General features: G+C 50.9%; 9 protein-coding genes across 9 annotated transcripts; 4 read left to right on the top strand and 5 right to left on the bottom strand.

Moving 5' to 3' along the window:
• Window positions 1-78: 78 nt before the first annotated feature.
• ATG24 (Sorting nexin-4) lies at window positions 79-1,511 on the bottom strand (the record flags this gene model as incomplete). Its single annotated transcript, XM_044821370.1, has 2 exons — window positions 79-1,212; window positions 1,263-1,511. The coding sequence occupies 2 exons, from the start codon at window positions 1,509-1,511 to the stop codon at window positions 79-81; spliced, it is 1,383 nt and encodes a 460-aa protein (XP_044682703.1).
• Window positions 1,512-2,328: 817 nt separating this feature from the next.
• Window positions 2,329-4,052, bottom strand: J7337_003654 (uncharacterized protein; the record flags this gene model as incomplete). Its single annotated transcript, XM_044821369.1, has 2 exons — window positions 2,329-3,926; window positions 3,992-4,052. 2 exons carry the CDS (start codon window positions 4,050-4,052, stop codon window positions 2,329-2,331), a joined length of 1,659 nt encoding a protein of 552 aa, XP_044682702.1.
• A 1,119-nt stretch (window positions 4,053-5,171) lies between these two features.
• Window positions 5,172-7,085, bottom strand: J7337_003653 (uncharacterized protein; the record flags this gene model as incomplete). Its single annotated transcript, XM_044821368.1, has 3 exons — window positions 5,172-6,236; window positions 6,288-6,682; window positions 6,743-7,085. 3 exons carry the CDS (start codon window positions 7,083-7,085, stop codon window positions 5,172-5,174), a joined length of 1,803 nt encoding a protein of 600 aa, XP_044682701.1.
• Window positions 7,086-10,124: 3,039 nt separating this feature from the next.
• Window positions 10,125-10,985, top strand: J7337_003652 (uncharacterized protein; the record flags this gene model as incomplete). The annotated part of the gene is made up of 1 exon (XM_044821367.1): window positions 10,125-10,985. One exon carries the CDS (start codon window positions 10,125-10,127, stop codon window positions 10,983-10,985), a length of 861 nt encoding a protein of 286 aa, XP_044682700.1.
• Window positions 10,986-11,669: 684 nt separating this feature from the next.
• On the bottom strand, window positions 11,670-12,806 carry J7337_003651 (uncharacterized protein; the record flags this gene model as incomplete). Its single annotated transcript, XM_044821366.1, has 3 exons — window positions 11,670-12,332; window positions 12,382-12,735; window positions 12,792-12,806. 3 exons carry the CDS (start codon window positions 12,804-12,806, stop codon window positions 11,670-11,672), a joined length of 1,032 nt encoding a protein of 343 aa, XP_044682699.1.
• Window positions 12,807-14,235: 1,429 nt separating this feature from the next.
• On the top strand, window positions 14,236-14,831 carry J7337_003650 (uncharacterized protein; the record flags this gene model as incomplete). The annotated part of the gene is made up of 3 exons (XM_044821365.1): window positions 14,236-14,538; window positions 14,602-14,729; window positions 14,786-14,831. 3 exons carry the CDS (start codon window positions 14,236-14,238, stop codon window positions 14,829-14,831), a joined length of 477 nt encoding a protein of 158 aa, XP_044682698.1.
• A 532-nt stretch (window positions 14,832-15,363) lies between these two features.
• Window positions 15,364-17,481, top strand: J7337_003649 (uncharacterized protein; the record flags this gene model as incomplete). Its single annotated transcript, XM_044821364.1, has 5 exons — window positions 15,364-15,373; window positions 15,432-15,480; window positions 15,533-16,973; window positions 17,075-17,191; window positions 17,242-17,481. The coding sequence occupies 5 exons, from the start codon at window positions 15,364-15,366 to the stop codon at window positions 17,479-17,481; spliced, it is 1,857 nt and encodes a 618-aa protein (XP_044682697.1).
• A 73-nt stretch (window positions 17,482-17,554) lies between these two features.
• Window positions 17,555-18,262, bottom strand: J7337_003648 (uncharacterized protein; the record flags this gene model as incomplete). The annotated part of the gene is made up of 3 exons (XM_044821363.1): window positions 17,555-17,905; window positions 17,959-18,161; window positions 18,250-18,262. 3 exons carry the CDS (start codon window positions 18,260-18,262, stop codon window positions 17,555-17,557), a joined length of 567 nt encoding a protein of 188 aa, XP_044682696.1.
• A 313-nt stretch (window positions 18,263-18,575) lies between these two features.
• J7337_003647 (uncharacterized protein) lies at window positions 18,576-19,667 on the top strand (the record flags this gene model as incomplete). The annotated part of the gene is made up of 1 exon (XM_044821362.1): window positions 18,576-19,667. The coding sequence occupies one exon, from the start codon at window positions 18,576-18,578 to the stop codon at window positions 19,665-19,667; it is 1,092 nt and encodes a 363-aa protein (XP_044682695.1).
• Between the last annotated feature and the right edge of the window lie 42 nt (window positions 19,668-19,709).

Genomic DNA, 19,709 nt, shown 5'->3' with positions numbered 1-19,709 from the left:
AGGTCCTCATCATCGTCTAAACAACCCTAACGCCATATCCTAATAAACGCCGAATGGAACTCTAATCTCTGCTGACTCCTACGCACTCGTGATGCTCTCCTTCTCCATCTCCTGGACGTACTTTTCCCAAATACTAGCAACCTCGCCATAGAACTCGATGTGCGCATCTGCGAGACCTCCCAGCTGACTCTTCATCTCAATCCTCTTGATGCGCTCGAAATCAGCGACCTCCTTGACAACCTCATCGTCAAACATGTCGCTCGTCTTGCGTGCGCTCTCAACCTCGTGGGTTAGCTCTTCAACACGGAGCTCCAACTTGCGCGTGCGCTCACGGCGTGCTTGCTCGTGGTCTACGCCCCGCACGTCTTCGATCTTGGCGCGCAGAAAGCTTCCAGCGCCGGAACCGCCGTGATGGCCGGACTGGAGGGTATCGCGCTCGGTGGTGGATTTGTTGAGATATTCGGTAAGTTGTTCGTAGTCGAGCTGTTTCTGCTCGCGGGCTTTGAGGAGGTTCTTAAGGGCGATGGAATAAGCTTGCATGTCGCGCAGGGAGCCAAGGTAGTCTTGATCAGTGACGTCCTTGAGTTTCCGTAGATGAGTCGCTGTGTCTTCGATAGAAGCAGAGAAGCCGTGAACTGCGGGCTCCACATGAGGTTCAAGTGGGATGAGCTTCTGAAACTGCTCTGCAAGATCTCTCAAGTCCACCTCCAAATCCGTCTCCCTTCTAGCAACCCTAGCAATGACCTTCTCAATATGTCCCAGGTCATCATCAAGCTTATCGCTCTTCTCCTTGACCTCAAGGAACCGACGATCCGGACGATGCAGCTTCGTAAAAGCATTGATGAAAGTATCAGCAAAGTTATCAAACACCCCCGCAGATCCAGGATCACTCGCAGAGCTCGCTCGTGCACCACGACTGCGCATGGTAGCATTCCAGTCAGGGCTCTCGAGGAACGTATGCAGGATCGGAGCGCGGCGCAGTGTAGGATGGAGAGACAGTCTGTTCAAGAAGCGCTGGAGGGAGTGGGCGCGGCGGGCGGTAAAGTCAGAGCCGAAGCGGTCGCCGCGGACATACTCCATGCGTTGCTTGTCGGGCAGAGGGGGCACGGCAGCGGCGGGATAGTCGCGGGTGAGTTGTTTGTAGAGGAAAACGAAGTCTGTGAAGCGGCGGCGGACGGTTGTAGTTGAGCGCTGGAAGGCAGAGAATGTCGACTGCGATGGTCAGTACGAGGGAAAGATATAGTGGGTGAAGTGGTACGTACGTTTGTGGTGATGAGATACGAGACAAAAGCATCCTTAGTCCCGTCATTTTCCTTGATGGGCGTTCCAACAGTGCACTCGAGGACCTCATTCCCCAGCGAGGGGGCATCTATCTCCAGCCCCGTACCGGGCGCATTCATATCATGGCCTGGCTCTTCGGCGGGAGGAACAGAGCGAGATGTCTGGTCGTGGACGTGTTCGCTCCACGAGACGTTGGAGAAGTCGTCTTGTTGCTGTTCCGTGGCCGTCATTGCGGGGCCAATGTGTAAGATGGCGGTGCGGGCTGAGATCGAGACGGGGTAGAGGACTGAAATGTTGTAGCGATGTGAAGCGGTTGGAGCGGAAGGGGAAAATAGTGAGTGAGGTGACGTTGATTGAAAGTGGGCGGAGTTGGCGGGAGTTGGATTGGGTTGGCTTGTCTTGAAGCTTGGTGGTGCTAAGTTAAGTGGTAGAGGTTAGGACGTGGGGAGCTGGGGTGGCGCAGGGGCCACTGTGAGATAGACAGGGGCTTCTGAGGTTGCAGCGAGGACGGAATATCACCTCATCGTCTATATCCAAGGTTATAGAAACATGCTCAAGCTCTTCTAAATCTACTCGCCAATCTATTAAGTTATTCGAGAGTACTTTAGCTAAGCTTTGGTGGCCGTAGTAGTCCCTCGTCATCGCCTTCACAAGTACCCCTCTATCAAGATCTACATTAGCAAAGACGATGACGCAGCTAAGCCAAGCCCAAGGGTCCCGTCTCAATAGGCATCAAGATATCACTCGGGAATAAGGTAAATGGCAACTCACAGTGCAGTGTCAGGCAAATGAATTATATATACAAATAAAATCATTCAGTGGAATCTATTGCTTCCCGTCGAGAGTGGTCTATCCCAAACAAGTAATACTTAATCTTCGGTCCTCTCAAATGTCGGGGGCCAAGTTTTTGATACAGCAGCACAGCGCCTTAATTTCCCATCCCGCCTTGATGCCATACCAATCCATACAGTCATACATATGAAAAACACACACACCAAGTCATGGTACATTGAGCCTCTAGCTCACTTCACTTCACTCTCCTCTCGTCTACTTCTGCTCCTTGGACGATCCAGAGCTGGCGTTGATCTCCCGCTCTAGTGAAGCAGCAGACTCAGCGGCCTTGGCCAGCTCCATCTCGGCCTCGACCATCTCGCTGACTTGCTTCTTGCCGAGACCCTCAGCTTGAGCTTGAGCGAGTCTCTCCTCCTTCTCGTCGATATCGTCTGTGTCGCGGGGAGTGGCGAAGCCAGAGCTTTGGCTAGCCTGGTCCTGCTCGGCCTCGTCCTCGATGAGATCCTGCTGCTCCTTGATGACCTCGAGTCGCTGCTTGTTAGTGGCAGCACCCTCGGCGCTGTGCACCTCGAGCTCGATCTCGTGGTACAGCTCCTCGGGAATGGCGGACATGACGCCGATGAGAGCCTCAACCTGATTGTAACCCTCGCCTGAGCCCTGACCGTACATATAGGCGTTGCTCAGGACGAGGAGTGTTGAGGGAACACCCTCCTTGAGTCGGAGATCGAGCCAAGTCTGAAGGTCCGCTCGCATGCGGGCGGGGGAAACACTGTGTGTTCGGATACCACGGGCAGCACAGGCAGCCTGGAGTTCAGCAACAGTCAGACTGTCAACACCCTCGTAGCTGATGGCCTTGTCATCGCGCTTGATCTGTCGCATACGGTGACGAATCTGATATCGGAGCATCATGTCGGTACCGAATGTGTTGAGGTTCATGTACTTGCACATGGAAACGAGCTGAGGTCGTGACAAGTTGTCGAGGGTCAAATCATCGCGGAAGACCTTGCAGACCTTGATAACGTCCTCGGCTGTGGGTGTCTCGCCAGTGGCGCGGACTTTGCGGAAGAAGTTGGAGAACTCCTCTTTTTGTGTTGTTGCTTGACTCACTGGCAAGCCAGACTCGCCGAGCGTTTGTCTTAAGAATTCAGAGACTTCCTTGCGTGTGGATCGGAGAAGTGTGGCCTTGGCCTCCTTTGACTTTTGTCCCTCGAATGTGCTGGGGAGCATGTTGGGGAAGAGCTTGAGGGCAAGGGGCAGAAGTGCCTCACCCAGGGGAACGATAATGAAGACGGAGAAGGGCACTAAACGACCAAGGTCCTGGACTGTTCGCTGAAGTTGCTTGTTCTCACGTCGGGTAAGCTCGTATCCGGCAGCCATCTTGAGGGCCAATCGCCAGCTGATCTTGACCTCAGCGGCGAGCAGCTTAGATCCATCCCAGTAGTGGTGAGCCTCCTTCTTGACCTTCTCCCACAGAGTGAGCTTCTTCTCCTCCTTGGCCTTTTGAGCAGCATCACCCTTCTCCATCACACCCTCCTTGGTGGCAACAACTTCTGTATCAGCCTTGGCTGTGGCAGAGGCATCGGCGGGCTTCAACACAGCAGCGTCCTTGGTGTTCGGATCAAGCTTCTTGTCCTCCTTCTTAGCAACGACAGAGCCTGTGGAATCCTTGGGAAGCGGCTTCTTAGCCTGCTCGGCATTGAATCCCGGGGGCGGGCCAGAAGAACTGGGGTCGTGTCGGTGATGATCGGTACTCATCGATCGAGGGATCAACAGAGCAATGGCAGGGACTTTGACGTTACGACTGACGTGGCGACCGATGAGGGCAGGAGTAACACCCCGTGAGAGAGCTCGGGCTTTGGGTAAGAGGTTAGCAGGGGACGTAAAACGACACCTCATCAGAAAGGCGATGTGAGCTCACCATTGCCCATCAAAGGGTTCCGGGCAACAGCCCGGCGAGCGACATTGGAGGAAGCGCTCATTGCGAGCAGGAGTCGGGAGTAGAGGGAGGATCAGATGTGGCGGATAGGGTGTAGAGTATAATTTCGTAATCTTGGGCGCAACGTATCGAGATATCAAGGGTCCAAAATGGTACAGCAGAAGAAGAGAGCGAGATAAGTTTGAAGTCGGAGATAATGAAGAAAAGGGACGGGAGTGGATGCAAAGTCGAGATTCTCCAAGAGCCCGCTAATGGCGAAAGGGTGTGGTGATGTACAGACAAGGCCGTACAATAATGGAATAGCAGTGCTCGTGGTGATGGGATTGGATCAATGGATGAGCGCAGAGCAGGCTAGCTCCGTCTTCCCGCCGACCGGGGTTCGCCGCATTCGGGGACCGGGCTCACTATTGTTCCGGCAGGGCTTACAGCGGATGCATCCAATCCCTGCGCTCTGTTTGCGATTTACAGGGGGCTTGCGTCAACAGAATCTAGAAGAAACAGGGCATCACGTGATGTCCGGTAGTGCCGAGTGTATCCTTTTGTTGGGAGATGGAGAGAGGGAGAGGTTCTTTTTGGAATTCCCCCTCCCCTGCATGTGACAGGTCTCAACAATGGATGGATAAAGCCCGCTCTTATCTCCGCTATTGATGCTTGAATTTACCGCAATCGTTTAGCCGAGTATATGTGATGTGATGTGGTCTGTAGATACTCGCAGTGGAAAGGGCCTCATTTGCTTGAGTTGCAGTCTGAGTTGGCAGGTCAGCATTGGCCAGTCAGTTCGGAGATTATGAAACATACTGTAGGCTCAGACGCTTTGGACTGTTTCCATTTACGTTTGATTGGTTTCAGTATTTCCGGGCTATTTAACCTGCATTCATTAGCCAAGACAGTCTCACTCTGTATTTACGGCCAAAGATGGCTCAAGTCTGATGCGTTGTTGACATGTTCTTGACAAACGAATGTCAATTAGTTAGAGAGATCTATTATTCCATTAGGAAAATGTTCGTTATACTGTAGCCACTAAATCCAGCCTTCACTGTCACTGTCGCTACTCGGTCGTCAATGCATGATCAAACACTTCATTTTAATTAGAGCCCCTGTATCAAGGTAAAGCTATGTCATTACATATCATCTCACCATCATTTCATCTCATAACCACCACCTATGTACTATCACACGTATCCTTATACCTCAATCCATGGCCAAACTTAAACAGCGCCTCCACATCAAAAGGCACGTCCTCTTTCTGCGCATCGGCAGCCTCCTGAGACACGGGCAGATCAAATGGCAATCTGCCCTCAGGCCCCCAACCATCCGTTCCAAAGACAACATCTAGGAATGCATCGTGGCTGCTACCGTAGCTACCAAATAGCGCAACAGCCTGCTCAGCGACTTCAGGTACCGCAGCAGGTCGGTTGAGTCTGATGTCAACGACAGTTGGGAGCGTCGCGTAGATCTTGGCCTGACGAGCCTTTTCTGTCGTGTTGAACTCGAGACTGCCGTTGTTGATCATCGCGGGAAGACCTGGAGCTGTGGTGGGCTTGAAGGGTGAGGCCAAGCGGAGGAATGCGTAGTCTGCGTCCTCTGGGTTCTCGACGACGCTGAGATTGCGGGATTCCATGACCTCAGGCTCAATCCCTTCAATATAGAACTTGGCGTTGAGAGCGGACAGAGGAAGAGGCAGGACATCATCCTTGTTGGTGAGAAGAGTGAATGCACGACGCTGTGTCTCGTTTCCAAGACGGCTGAAGTAGTCGTTTCCAGCAATGCGCTCAGCCTTGTCGACATCAACGAAGGGATTATCGAAAAGGCCCAGTTCAAACTTCTCCTTCATAAGCTTGCGAACAGATTCATCAATTCGAGCCTCTGGGATGAAACCCTTGTTGACAAGCTCAATAATAAGCTCGGGCTTGGTCTCGCCACCAAAGATATCGCATCCAGCTTCGAGAACACGACGAGCGCGCTCAAGCTCGGTCTGGTCTTCAAGACCCCAGAATCGGGTGGTCACGATACCCCAGTCGGTAACGACAATACCGTCGAAGCCGAGCTCTTTCTTGAGGAGATCGTTGACGACGCCCTTGTTGAAGCCAAAGGCGACTTCTTCCCATGAGGTGTTGATGGGACGAGAGTAGTAGGGCATCATTTGACGGGTACCAGCTGCGATGGCGGCCTTGAAGGGGATCAAGTGGTAGTCTCGGTTGTTGCCAGGGTAAGTCTGGTTCTTGCCCTACACATCAACATCAGCAATTGTTCGACCATAAGATGGACTATTACTTACCCATTCAAAGTGAGAGTCCTCTCCATCCTCCATTGGGCCACCGCCGGGGAAATGCTTAGTGGTGGCGATGACCGAGTTGGGCCCGATCTTGTCACCCTGAAGACCCTTGATGTACTCAACCATCAAGGCACTGGTGAGGTTGGCATCTTCTCCCATGGTACCGGTGATACGTCCCCAACGTGGCTCAGTAGCTAGGTCGACTTGAGGGTGCAGTGCCTGTCGGATACCAACAGCGACATACTCCTCACGTGCGATCTCAGCGAACTGACGGACCAGCTCAGGGGATCGTAGCGCAGCGAGACCAAGAGGCTCAGTCCATCGAGAGAAACCCTGTGCTACAACGGAGACAGCATTCTCGTCTGTCCACCCGTGCTGTGGATCACTGCTAATTGTGACTAACAAGCCGCCGTCAGTATGCTTAGGAGTCACAATACCATCAAAGCATTAGTACTCACTAGGGATACCAAGGGGTGTGCTCATCGCCAGCCTCTGTAGCTTGTTATACCAATTTGCAACACCTCGAACATCATTGACACCGCCGCTGAGAACGTAATGAGTGATGCGCTTGCCAGTAACAAACTCCTCAATGGTCTCGTCAAATGTGTTGTTGACAACCACGGTACGGCCGTGGAACATCTGACCTGCCTTGTCCTCGAGGGACATGCGAGACATGAGGTCATCAACACGCTTGTCAAGACATAGAGTCTTGTTTCTGTAAGGAGGATTGGCATCTTGTCGGACAATTGGGTTGGCTATGCTCAAAGAGACGCCTCCCAGGAGGAGAAGACTGGACCACATTGTGAAGGTGTTGGAGAGAGATAGATATGTATCCGAGTCTGTGAATTGACTGGCTCCATACGAATATCCGGTCGATCACTTCATCTTATATACACTCACTCTTCGTCGACATCTCTCCATATCCCGAAGTTTTAGCAGACCCGAGGTCATTCACTTACACTCTCACCATCTTGGCCATGGCAAACTCCATCATCATCAACTTGATTCGGACCGATGTTTCCAATCCTTGCTTCTCCCAGTCTAACCTCACTTCACAAAGCATCGAGCATCCGGGAGCTATAAGTCATGCCCGGAACTTACAAACCCAACTGTGGACACTAATCCGACCAAATCGCAGTTCATTCCGATACTGATTGTCAAATGAGAAGTCCAGATGAGAGGTCCGGTCCCCGTAATGCCAAGAATATAGCCCGATGAAAAACCTGGTGGTTCATGACTAAAAAGGCCGTGATGCTCATGATGCAGAGGTCCAACGCGGGGATAATCTGGGGACGGCGCAGGCTCTAAACCGTTTAAACATGCGGGGAGCCCATATAAGTTTTCGGCCCTTTTAGCAGACTTGCCAATCCCATGACGGTCAAGGACAGAACCATGCGTTCTTGTACCGAATGTCTGGGTGCTTGTACGATGGAGGTGTCACTGGTAGTGGGTGTACTCGTCTGCCAAGACTGAATCGTCGGATAACATCCGGGAGTTATAAACGTGACTGTTGGAGGAATAAAGGAAAGAGAATTGTTAGCCGTGAGGTTGGTGGTCCACATCCCGATGGTTTGTTAGTCAATGGGGACATTATTCCGCTGATCTCGTATGGAGTGCAACACCCCACGATTGAATGCTCGGGAAACATGCACGGCAATTGTGAAAAGTGATGTTGTTTTTAACAAGTCATTTCTCTGTAATTCTGGGCTTCAAAGACATCGATTGACTGTTTCACAGTATCATCGCCAATGACGGAATGCTAGGGCGTACAAATGGGCGGAAGCTCAAAAATAAGCTTAATTTGACTGGTTTTCACTTGACGACAAGTCGCAAGAGAGCTCTGGCCGCACCCGCACCGCAACCTACCGCCGCCGCGCCGCTCCGCATTATCCTCCCGCAACTTTATCCTCAGGTCTTCCCTTTATTATCATTGAGGCTTGAGAGGAACGAAATTTCTTTGTCGTTGGTACGCTCCTTTGTCTCTGTCCGCTGTCTGTCTTGATGGCTAGCATCACTAAGACACTCATGTTCATGACAGCATGCTCGCTAGGACGAAAGTAAACTCGTGAATGAGGGTCCTAAGCTTTTCCTAAAGTTATTCTAGATTATCCTAAATTCCTCTAAATTATTATAAATTTATCTAATTATTTTTATATTTAAGATAAAAGAAATCTATGGCACTTGGTGACAGTGTCTCGATCATTCTTCGCGATTATGGTGATTTACAGTCGTTATCAATAGCATACTTAAGTTAGCATTTCAATTCTTCTCAACACAGAAATTCTCTTCCTTCTTCTATCTCAAATTTCTCCTCTTTTCTTCAGTTAACACACAATCCATCTTACTATCACCCTCTTAGTAACACTACTGTAGATATCCTGCTATATAGGAGCTAGTAAGTTAATTAATTAACATATATACTTTATATTAATATAACTTCAAAGCCTGCAGGCCCCTAATACTTATAATAATTAACTAATTAGTTTCTCTAGCCTATATATTAATAACAGAATGTCGCGTGGGTTTCTGCTATCCGTCAGTTCATCTACGGAGCTCGCTCTACCCTAAAGCTGACGTTACCACGATGACGGCACGCTCGCTTGCACGGGTATGCGCAGTGGCTTATAATGCCGTGTGCCGAGGTGTCCGTCCATCGCCTTGGAAAATCCGGGGTTCTTGGAAACCAAATCTGACAAGCTTGATTGGTTCGCGAGTAACACACGTGCTAAGTTAGGCATCATCATTTCTTGGGAATGCCGTTAACGCCAACTGTTTCTAGGGTGCACTCTAGAACGAAAGGAGACTCGAGTATTCACTCTTCTTGTTCTCGAGTTCGAATACCTTCTGTTATGGACAAGGAAATGGTGGTGCTGCCGAGGTCATACAGCGATCTCGGACTTTGAGCGAAGATGCTGCATGCATCGGATCAACGGCGCCAAGAAGGAGGTGCACGTTTTTATTCCCCAGATCGACGAATGACACCTTGAGATGACACGGGATAATTAACCGTCCCCTTCCCTTACCATGTTGATTTTCTGTTTCGATCGCAAAAGCCCGTACCGGACTTAAGGCAGAACCACCGATTCTCTTACCACCCCATTCATCATATGCCACATCATCCGGAGCCCGAAATGTCCCGGTAATACCTGTATTCCATAAATCCATATGAAATATCAAGAATAGAACGTTGAAAGTATGAATCTTAAAGACGGCACGCCACGGTTATAGACTCCGCCATCAAGTTTCACTTGTCGAGAATTGGTCCCTGCCCACCCTGACCGTTCGTTACCTTACCTCCATCGCACGGTCCACACCATCTTTAGTGAATGGTACCGGTAGCATCGCTGAATTACTGCGCAAGCTCAAAGTACCGCGCTTGCGAGTTGGACTCAACACCAACAGCGCTTTGCCTCGCCCTATCTACACTACATAAGCCCCCCCACTTCCAACCTTGCTCCTCAACTCAACGCATCTCGTCTTTCCCTCGTTCTTGGTTATAAATCAAATCCATCACTCTCTGTTGTTTTGTAATCCAAGGCTGCTTATTCCATCATTTCCTCCTCATTATTCCTCCTTTTTACTCTTATACACACAACTAACTATCCTCTCTGGTGCTTGCTTGCTTTTTTTTTTACCGAACTCAACAATCTCCCCGCGCCATCTCCGAAAGTATCGTCCCATCGACCCTCAACAAGAAATTAAACCTCGAACGACATTTTTGGATCCGCCCTACAACCTTTTTTTTCCCTCATCGCATAGAGGCGCAACTTTATCCTTCTTTTGCTCCGTTCTTAATTGTTTCAAACTCGCGACGGCCTCATTCGTTACAGGTCGCCTAGAATGAACCTGAACAAGGCCGCTCGCGTCATCCTCTTCGGTGCACCTGGCGTTGGTAAAGGGACTCAGAGCGAGCGATTGCTCGCTCGCTTTCCTCAGCTCAATCAGATTAGTACCGGTGATCTCTTGCGTCGAAATGTCAAGGAGAGGACACCCCTCGGTAGGATTTCCCCCTCAGTTGGTGCATTTAGGCGGAATGCTAATGGTGGTATAGGCATCAAGGTCGAGAATACGATGAAGGCGGGCGGACTTGTTGCTGATGATCTTATCCTGCGACTTATTTCCAACGAATTCTTCTCTCGGGGATGGCTCGCCAAGAATGGAGGTCCGAATGTCATGACGCTTAATTCTGAAGCGACGGCGATGGAGGCTTCTTTCAACAGCGCTGCTTCTGATCCGTTCATCAATGCTCCGTTCCTCGACGGCCACCGTCCTTCCAAGGCATCCAACGACCCCTCCGCTTCGTTCATCCTCGATGGCTTCCCACGCACAGCTTCTCAAGTAGGCCCTCTCGACAAGCTCATCCCGATCAATCTCGTCGTCTCGCTCAAGACCCCCGTATCCGTTATTCTCGAGCGAATCCTCGGACGCTGGGTCCACGAGCCTTCCGGTCGAGTCTACAACACCAGCTTCAATGCGCCCCGAGTCCCTGGAATCGACGACGTGACCGGCGAGCGATTGATCCAGCGCCCTGATGATTCCGAGGAAGTTTACAGAGCACGATACAAGAAGTTCCAAGAGACCAGCGAGCCTGTTCTGAACCACTACGCCCAGAAGGGCGTGCTCGTCGAGATTGAGGGCATGAGCAGCGATGAAATCACCCCAAAGCTATTTGCAGAGTTCGAGAAGCGCTTCGTCCATTGAAGGAATACCCTATGGTTTCAAGACGTTTATGTTATTACTAGTATATGACCTTTTTTTCTTTTCCATTCGCGACGGTTGAGCTTTTTGTATTTTTCTATTATCATCGGAGTTTTTATTCTCGCAGCTTGGGATGCTGCTGATGGGAGTTGCAAAAGACGGGACCGGAAAGATTCCTTGTCAGATGGCGCAAATTGTTGGGAGCTGTTCGTTGGTAGTTCTGTTGTCCTCGAAGGACATGGTGGCGATGGTGGAAAGGGATGGGATTGTCTCAACACAACTGCACTGGCTTTGAGCGCAGGAATGGGCATGATTATTGCCTGAATGGTATCCACACATGGACCCCTTCTTTGATTCAAATCGCAATGTGATATGTGTGATCTTAAAGTGACTGAATTCCAATTCATCTCGTCCTGAGATTGTTAGTGTTAGAATCCCGCTATGTGTACATAAATTTGGCCCATGAAAACCCTTAGAAACATTGCTAGATCAGCAAGACCAGATTACAGTCCCTCTCTTCTTCTAACGCAGTTCCATGTATCCCATCGCATCAAACGTGGCACTGAAATGGCAATGAGGTAGACATTTCAAGACATTCCAAGTAAACAATCCGTCATACTCCGTTCGAGTTCATACTCGCGTTCGTAAAGTGTGGTAAGCTGTAGTTTGGCGTGTAAGCTTGGTATCCTAATCGCGCCAGCCCTCGCCGCCTTGAAGACCGCTGGGCTGGCCTTCTGTTTGTCCAGGTCGCAGTGGTGTCTGCTCATCATCATCGTCGTCAAGAGCTCGGGCAAGCTCATCGGGGTCTTGCATCTTGGCGTCAGGATCGACTGGACCACCGAACTCGTCCTGGTCACGGTTGTGTCGGTCCTGCTCGAGAACGCCGTCATCGGCACTGACTGAGATGCCACGAGCTCCCCACTTGGGACGAGCTCCTCGTCGGCCACCCTGCTCATCTTCGAACCCACCAGGGCCACTCTCCTCGTCGTCATCGTTGTTCTCGAAGCGCTTTCCAAAGATTCGGCGGAGGAGCCATCCGCGGGACATGTCGTCAGCGTCGACAATGCCGCCACCTCGGAGCTTGACGCGCTGGCGAGTGTAGTAAACCCAAGCAAAGTCGATGTACAGGGCAGTCTGGATAATGCCGAAGATGACGGAGACGGTGTTGGGCTTCTTGCCGGAGATCTCGAATTCGCGGATGAACCAGTTGACGCAGTAGAGGGCGCGGTAGGAACCGAGAGCGACGAGGTAGAAGGAGTCGATGACGGTGGGGACGGTTGTTTGTCGAAGGAGGAGAAGCTGGGGGAGAACGCAGACGGACTCAAGAATCTGGGAGAACACCCACATCCACTAAAAAAACTGTCAGCAATATTGAGTTTATCAGGCAGCAGTAACATACAGGTCGGAAACCCTTGTGGCTCTCAAAGATGAGCATGACGAACGGAGACAGGACGAACGAGCCACCGAGGATGATGGCGCCAATCTTCCAAGCAATCTCACGCTCACGCGATCGAGGGTAGATCCATTGCATAATAGCAAGGATGTAGATAGACGAAATGATGTAGAAGATCTTGAAGACGATGTTCCATGGTACCGTCTCGATGAAGAGGTCGAGGTAACGTGTGCAGAAGACGAGGGCGTAGAGGATCTGCGTGATGAGTGAGACGCCCTCAGCGCTCCTGTTTCGATGGATGGCGAAGATGAGGATGCATTTGGAGAGGGCGTGGGACAAGTCGCCCAGGACACGGAAGAGCTATGGGTGCTGTCAGTTTTGTCGGGTTGCTAATGCATGATGTTTCGCAGACGTACGTTCCACGCGCCCATTGTCAAGGGCGGGAAAGGAGGTATCGGCCGTAGATTTGTTTGCGTCGAGCGACTCTAGAGAAAAAGGGGAGTACGAGAAGCGAGGTGGAATAGTTAGTTTGATGGGTAGGGGTTGAAGATGACAAGTAGCCGGGTATAAGGTAAGGCTAGTGGAGGTTGAAGATGAGGGAGCTTAGGCAGCTGAGCTTCAGCTTGGCGATGCGATGAATGGAGGAGGAGGTGGAGACGAGCAGTCTAGACTGGGCAACCTTAAAGGGTGCGTGTCTGGGTCTGGGGCATGGAGCATTTGAGCTGGCGTCAGTGTCAGCGACTGAACTGAACTGAATTTACAAGGCATGAAGATACATTTTAAGGCGCCACATCGACATCCATTTCCGGACACGTGCGCCTCCATCATGAATGCCTAGAGAGGTTGATATATTTTATATAAATTGTTGCGATGTATTGAGTGATAGAGACAAAACAGCCAGTTCGTCTTATCGATATGATTTCAGCTGGTGACGCGGACCTTGACGTCGGATGTGTGGGAGCCACGGGTCGGATAGTAGGGAACATCAAACAATTAGTTAATTGTCTGTACGCTCACTGAGTCGTGCAGACTGTAATCTCATCATTCTCAACACCAAGCACACACTCTACATCTTTTTATATTCTCGTGAACATAATACCCACTAGGTAATGCTTCGATCTAAGTAATCTCTGACTGGCTCTCACTCTCAACGTCATTGCCGCACGCCCCCTTTCAAGTTACGAGCCAGCCTACGAGCGAGCGAGCCTCTAGACTGACTACCCCTGCAGATCTCCAGAAACATCACCACAGAGTCCACGTAACCAACCTAAACTGAACTATACGCGTTGACCATTGAGTCTCGACGACCACGTGTAGCGACAGTCACAGAACTCGGATATAATATGAGACTATCGGCATTCATTGCCGTTGCCCTGGGTTGGATCACCAGCGCTAGTGCCTTTGGAGTTCCCGACGTCCTGCAAAAGATTGAACAGAAACTTCCCACCAGAGACGCCCCTCCGCCGAAATACTTTAGTAAGTTCACTCTTATGCCCAATCGAATTGGTCATCGTATCCTAAACGAGAAGGTCTTTGACTAACGAAACTTGCAGGGGAAGCATCGTGAGTTACCAACCAACAACCAACAACGCCGCACAGGAATACTAACAACGGCTCACTCGCTCAGACAATATCCCCACTATGATCTGAGATATTTTGGCGAAGCCCTCGAGCCAAAGGATCAGAATGCAGGCATCAAAGTCCTCATGCAGACATATCTAGCCACATTTCGAGATTTGGGAGTCCAGACCTGGTTAATGCATGGCTCCCTTCTCGGCTGGTGGTGGGGAAAGAAGGTGAGAGATAACGGATATCCATAACTTCACATGTCCACTCTAACCGAAAGGATTCTCTCAGGTCATGCCATGGGACTTAGACGCTGATGTCTCAGTTACTGAGGCAGACATGTATTTCCTCGCTGCCTATCATAACATGACCATCTACTACTACCAGTACGATGGTTGTCCGGAGGGCTGCTTCTTTCAGCTCGAGATCAACCCGTACCATAAATATCGTGAGAGGGATGATTACATGAACTTCATTGATGCAAGGTGGATCGATATGCAGAATGGTCTGTTTATTGACATCACTGCGGCGCGGTATGACCCTGGGCATGAGATGGGCGACGGAGTCATGTACGACAAGCATGACCACGAGTTCAAGGTGCGTATCGTACTTGTGTATATGGCAATGATCGTTGCCTTGTGCTAAAGCTTTGTATGGCAGGACAAGTACATCTTTCCTCTACTGGACACCACCTTTGAAGGTGTTCATGCCAAGATTCCATACAGGTACAAGGAGATCCTGGCTTCGGAATACGGCAAGGGAGCATTGTCGAGGACTGATTACCATGAGTATGATCTTCCGATGCAACGTATATGCGTGTCCACGAGAACTGACAAGGGTTTAGTCACCGATTCGACACAGAAAAGATGCAGTGGATTCCCATGAACTAGGCCTCAGCTGTTATATGTACATAGGACTGAGGCGTGTTTAAAAGGCGTTCGGCTCTATGGAGCAGGAAATGGATACCATGGATAGACTGGAAAGGGATATAGAATACTAATGATACCCGGCTAGTGACGGCTGGCCGTCTTATAAAAGTCTTGGGTCTTTGTTTACTTGGTAGAGAGCAGAAATCCCCATGGTAGGTTGTGATGGGAGAAATTATGCAGATCTGACAAATTTATTATCGACAGAAAAACTCACGGAATACTACCTATGTCGTAGTACTATCAGATTCAAGTCTAAGTCTTGTAGATAATCATTGGTTGTCCAATTTGGTCCATCAGTCAATTAATTGCTTCGATGCCCCGCGGCTTTAGAACGCGTCTCACCCCACGCGTCACAAGCATATCCAAACATTGCTCAATCAACATCACAATTAAAAACGCCCAATTGCAACACCACAAGCGCATTCAACCTAAACACTGAACTTGGATCAAATTGAATGTGCAGTGGAAATTATAGGTGCGCTTATTTCCCACAATGGCCACAGGTATGTCAACTATGATTCCCACCATCAAGCATGATCAAGTCGCTAACACAACGAATAGGCCAACAGCGCCGCGCTGATCGGCTGAACGAGCGTCTACGAGGTGCCCAGTATGAACCGATCCTAATAATTCTCAAGGCGTCTTTGCTAATGCGATTCAAGGCGTGCGAACATCGAAGATGACTCCTTCAACCTCGACATCGCTGGCCTCAACATAGCTGGCTCGACTCCCGCCGCACCTGCGCCAGCACCACCCACATCGTCGGAGCGCCGAACACCAAATACTTCTGCTAAGAGGAGAAGATTGGATAACGAACCACCGCCGTCCGCACAAGCGCAAGGAAGTGCACGGAGACGATCGCCTCGATTGAGAGACCCCTACGATTTGCCAGAAACATCTAAGGAATCTGGCGCGCAGGATACAACAGGTGAATCGCGAGAGGAAGAGCCGAGTCCTGATGTTGTAGAGGAGCCGGAACCAGAACCCGAGGAGGAGGTCGAACCAGAGCCGCAGCCAGAACCTGAATTACCAAGTCCAGAAGTCGAAGCACCGGACGAGAACGAAGCTGAAGTTGAGTTGCCGGCGCTACCGAATAATGAACCATCCGAACAATCATCGCAACGACGGGCTGGCCGTAGGTCACTGGAACAGATTGCGCAAGATATTGCGAATAAGCGACAGGACGTACACACGAGCGAAGCCATATCGTCAACTACACGATTACATACGACGTTACAAGAGGACGATGCACCGCCTTCCTCATCACCGCTGGTCAGCAAGGTGCGACGGAGTGAAGGTCCTGCCGTAATTCGGTCGAGACTATCACAAAGGCGACCTTCGAGGCTTGCTGAGCAAGATGACGATGAGGATGAACTTTCGCCAAATCGAGCGGACCAGGCACCTGCGGATGATGAACGATCGGATGATGCTACAGAAATAGCAGAACCTGACGTGGAGGGAGTTGAAGAGGAGCCCGTAGTGGAGGAGGAACCACGGGAGGATGAGGAAGAGGTAGCGGAAGCCATCGATGCAGTTGAAGCGGCCAAGACAATTGGAAGAAAACGGCCTCGAAGAAGTCTACCATCTCAATCACCAGTCGCTGAGCCTGATGAACAAGAAATGGAAGAAGAGCAAGAAGAACCAGCAGCGAAACGACGTCGTGGACGGCCATCAAGAAGTCCCGCGACACAGAAACAACCAGCCACCAAACCAAAGCCTACGAAATCGAAATCAGGGACAACGCAAGAGAAGCCACTGCCGAAACAGGTCCGCAGGACGAAACAAGCTGCCAAAGAGCGCCGAGTCAGCGATGGCTCAGTTATCGAGGTCACAGTTCAGCGCTTCGTCAACGTCAAGAAGTTCATCAAGGGCGACGATGAAGAAGAAGATCATCTTGCGGCTGATCTGCCTTTTACAACAACTGGAGTCACGGCGGTAGATGTCTTTGCACAGGCCTGCTTAGAAGTCATCGACGGCACGGTAGCGAAGCTTTTGGAAGCGTTGCAGAACACCGAGGAGAAAGATAAGAAGAAGGAATGTCGTATCAAGATACGGGCACTTGAGGCGTATAAGGAGGAGCTCACGTCTCGGTTATTACAATTGGTAAGTGGTTTCGCCCTGCGTGGGACGCATTGAGACTGATGAGTTAGTCAATTCACCTAATGGACTGGCAATCATTACGGAAGCGAGTTCGTTTGGTACAGCGAGAGAAGCTCTCTTTACGAGAAGAGATATTACGCCTCAAGGCGGAGAGGGAACAAGTAGCACTCAAGATGGATGCTGTACGCATTAAGCACGAGGAGGACACCAAAGAGTCAAAAGTGAGTTGTCTACTGCTTTTCTTTGATGCAACACCAGCTAATCATATCAGTATCGACTCGACACCTCAGCTATCATGCATGACATAGACATGGCAGTCGAACGGGGACGAGACGCCCCTGAACTCTCGCGCGCCCAAGAGAAAAAGGCCGATCTGGCTAACCTCGAGCTTCTCGTCGCACGAATCACAGACGAAGCCAGCTCATCGAGCCCCGCAGGCGGTATGCTCCAACAAGTCAAAAACTTCAACGCCTTTCTCGAGCGCGCAGCAATTGCTCTAGAAACAAGATGAAAAATAACACAACAAGTAACGAACTGAAACGTCTTTTTAATTCTTCAATGGGGAATTCGTCATATGTACTTTTTTACTGGATCTTGGCCTTGCTAAAGTCCATCTCGGGATGCTGCTCCTGAAACTTCTTTAGGATATCCGCCTTCTTCTGCTCGTCTGAGCTAGGCAGACCCTTCTCCTTCTGCTGCTGGTCGAACATCATCTTCTCGACCATACCGCGGGTCTCACCGTCGAGATCTGAGAGCTTGGAGTTGTCGGGCTGGATCTTGGTCACGTCGATCTTGGGAGCGGATGTGACGACGTGCGCCCACCATTCCATCTTGTTCACCTTGTCGAGGTGAATCTCAACTGTCTTGGTACCGTCTGAGTTGGTGCTGAGCGTCCATGTAGAGTCGTCAACGTGAACGGCGTGGGGGAGGTCGCCCTGTTGTTGGGTTAGTTGGTGTATGAGATGTGACTTGAGTTTGATGTGTATACCTGGATAATTGGATCCTGGCCCTTGATACCCGCCTGTAGGCTCTGCTTCTTGATAGTAATGACGAGATCCCTCGACTTGAGGTTTCCGGGTACATTGAAGGTGACGTCGAGCTCTGAGATGGTCTGAGTCCACTTGTAGGGAAGAGCAGCCTGCTCCTCGGCCTCCTTTGCGTTGGCAGCGGCGGTCTCAGCGGGTGTAGGTTCTGTGAGAGTCAGTACATGTGACGCTCATAGTTGACGGTGAATTTGTTTATATACACCCATGGGATGGGTGATTAGAATGGTACTCACCGTTATCGGCCATGGTGATGTTTTTGAAGCGGTTGTGATATGTCCTGAGGGGAGAAATCGATGGAAGCTGTTGGTTATGAGAGAAGGCTGACAATTCATGGAGGGGCAGCTACAAGGTGGGGCCATACCGTTCCGAGCTTTGACCAATGGGAATCTCCCCGGCAAGCCTGTAACCCCCGTCTCGTCAGCCGTGCAGAACCAACATTTGATAAGGTAGCCACTGATTAATCACTTCTTCACCATAACAAAGTCATTCAGTTCCTCTTCATCTCTCGACAACCTCGCCCCTCCACTCGACCGCACACCCCGTGCACTAGCCAGCCAAAATGTCTCGCGCAGGCGTCTCAATACGCCACGCCACAGATCTCAACGCGCCTCCACCGCCAGACCAAGACGAGACATGTCCCGTGTGCAAGACAACACGCTACTTCAACCGTGACATGGAATTCCGCATCAACCCAGAGTGCTACCACCGCATGTGCAAGACCTGCGTCGAGCGAATCTTCAAAGACGGCCCCAACCAATGTCCCTACGCCGGCTGCCACAAAACCCTTCGGCTTCGCGGTTTCAAGACTGCTTTCTTCGCGGATCTTGCTGTGGAGCGGGAAGTCGATATCCGGAGACGGGTGGCGGCGGTGTTTAATAAGGTTGAGGAGGACTTTGAGACGCTGGATGCTTACAATGAGTACCTGGAGAGGGTGGAGGTTTTGACGTGTGATCTCGTCTATGGCACCGATGAGCAGAGGAGGAAGGCTGAGGCGGAACTTGGGGAGTGGGAGGTGAAGCACAAGGCGGACATTGAGCGCAACAGACGTCTTGCGCGTGAAACAGCCGATGCTCGTCAACGTCGTATCGCAGCAGAGGAGGAAGAAGCTCGGCAGCGACGATTACGTGAACATCAAGAAGAACTTGAAGAAAAGGCCAACGCCAAGCGCTTCCGTGAAGAAATGCTCGACTCGCTACAAAGCGCAGAAACGGGCCGCGCGACAGAGGCGATGGACAAGATCATGCTCAAGAAACGAGGACACAACAAGCGAGACGCAGCACTCGGCGCCGCGGGAAGCAGCGGTCTCTCTATCAGAGGACTGCGCGAGAAAAAGACAGCCGTGGTGGAGAACAAGCCGTACGATCCGTACGGCGGCGTGCGCGTCATGCCAGAGCGTGTGGACCTTTCGCCGGAGAAACTGGCGCTGTATAGCAACGAGTGGGTCGAGGAGACAAGGACGAAGCCCAAGTTTAAGGCTGGAGGGTACAGTCCTGATGAGTACCTCACTCGCGCTTTGTTCGAGGCTTTTTCAGGGCTGGGTGTGTTTGTGGATGAGGAGAAGGTTGAGAAGAGTGTTGCTACAGCGGGCGCGAAAGAAGCTGCTATGACGGGAGATACGGGGGGTAGAATGGACGTCGATGATCCGTTCTAGTGTTTTCGTCGTTTACAGGGGCATAGCTTTGGAGTTTGGGCG

This window comes from Fusarium musae, chromosome 3 (genome assembly GCF_019915245.1).
Source record: "Fusarium musae strain F31 chromosome 3, whole genome shotgun sequence".
Classification (NCBI taxonomy): Eukaryota; Fungi; Ascomycota; class Sordariomycetes; order Hypocreales; family Nectriaceae; genus Fusarium; species Fusarium musae.
The sequence above is the reverse complement of the archived record's forward strand: the minus strand, read 5'-3'. Positions and strand labels throughout refer to the sequence as shown.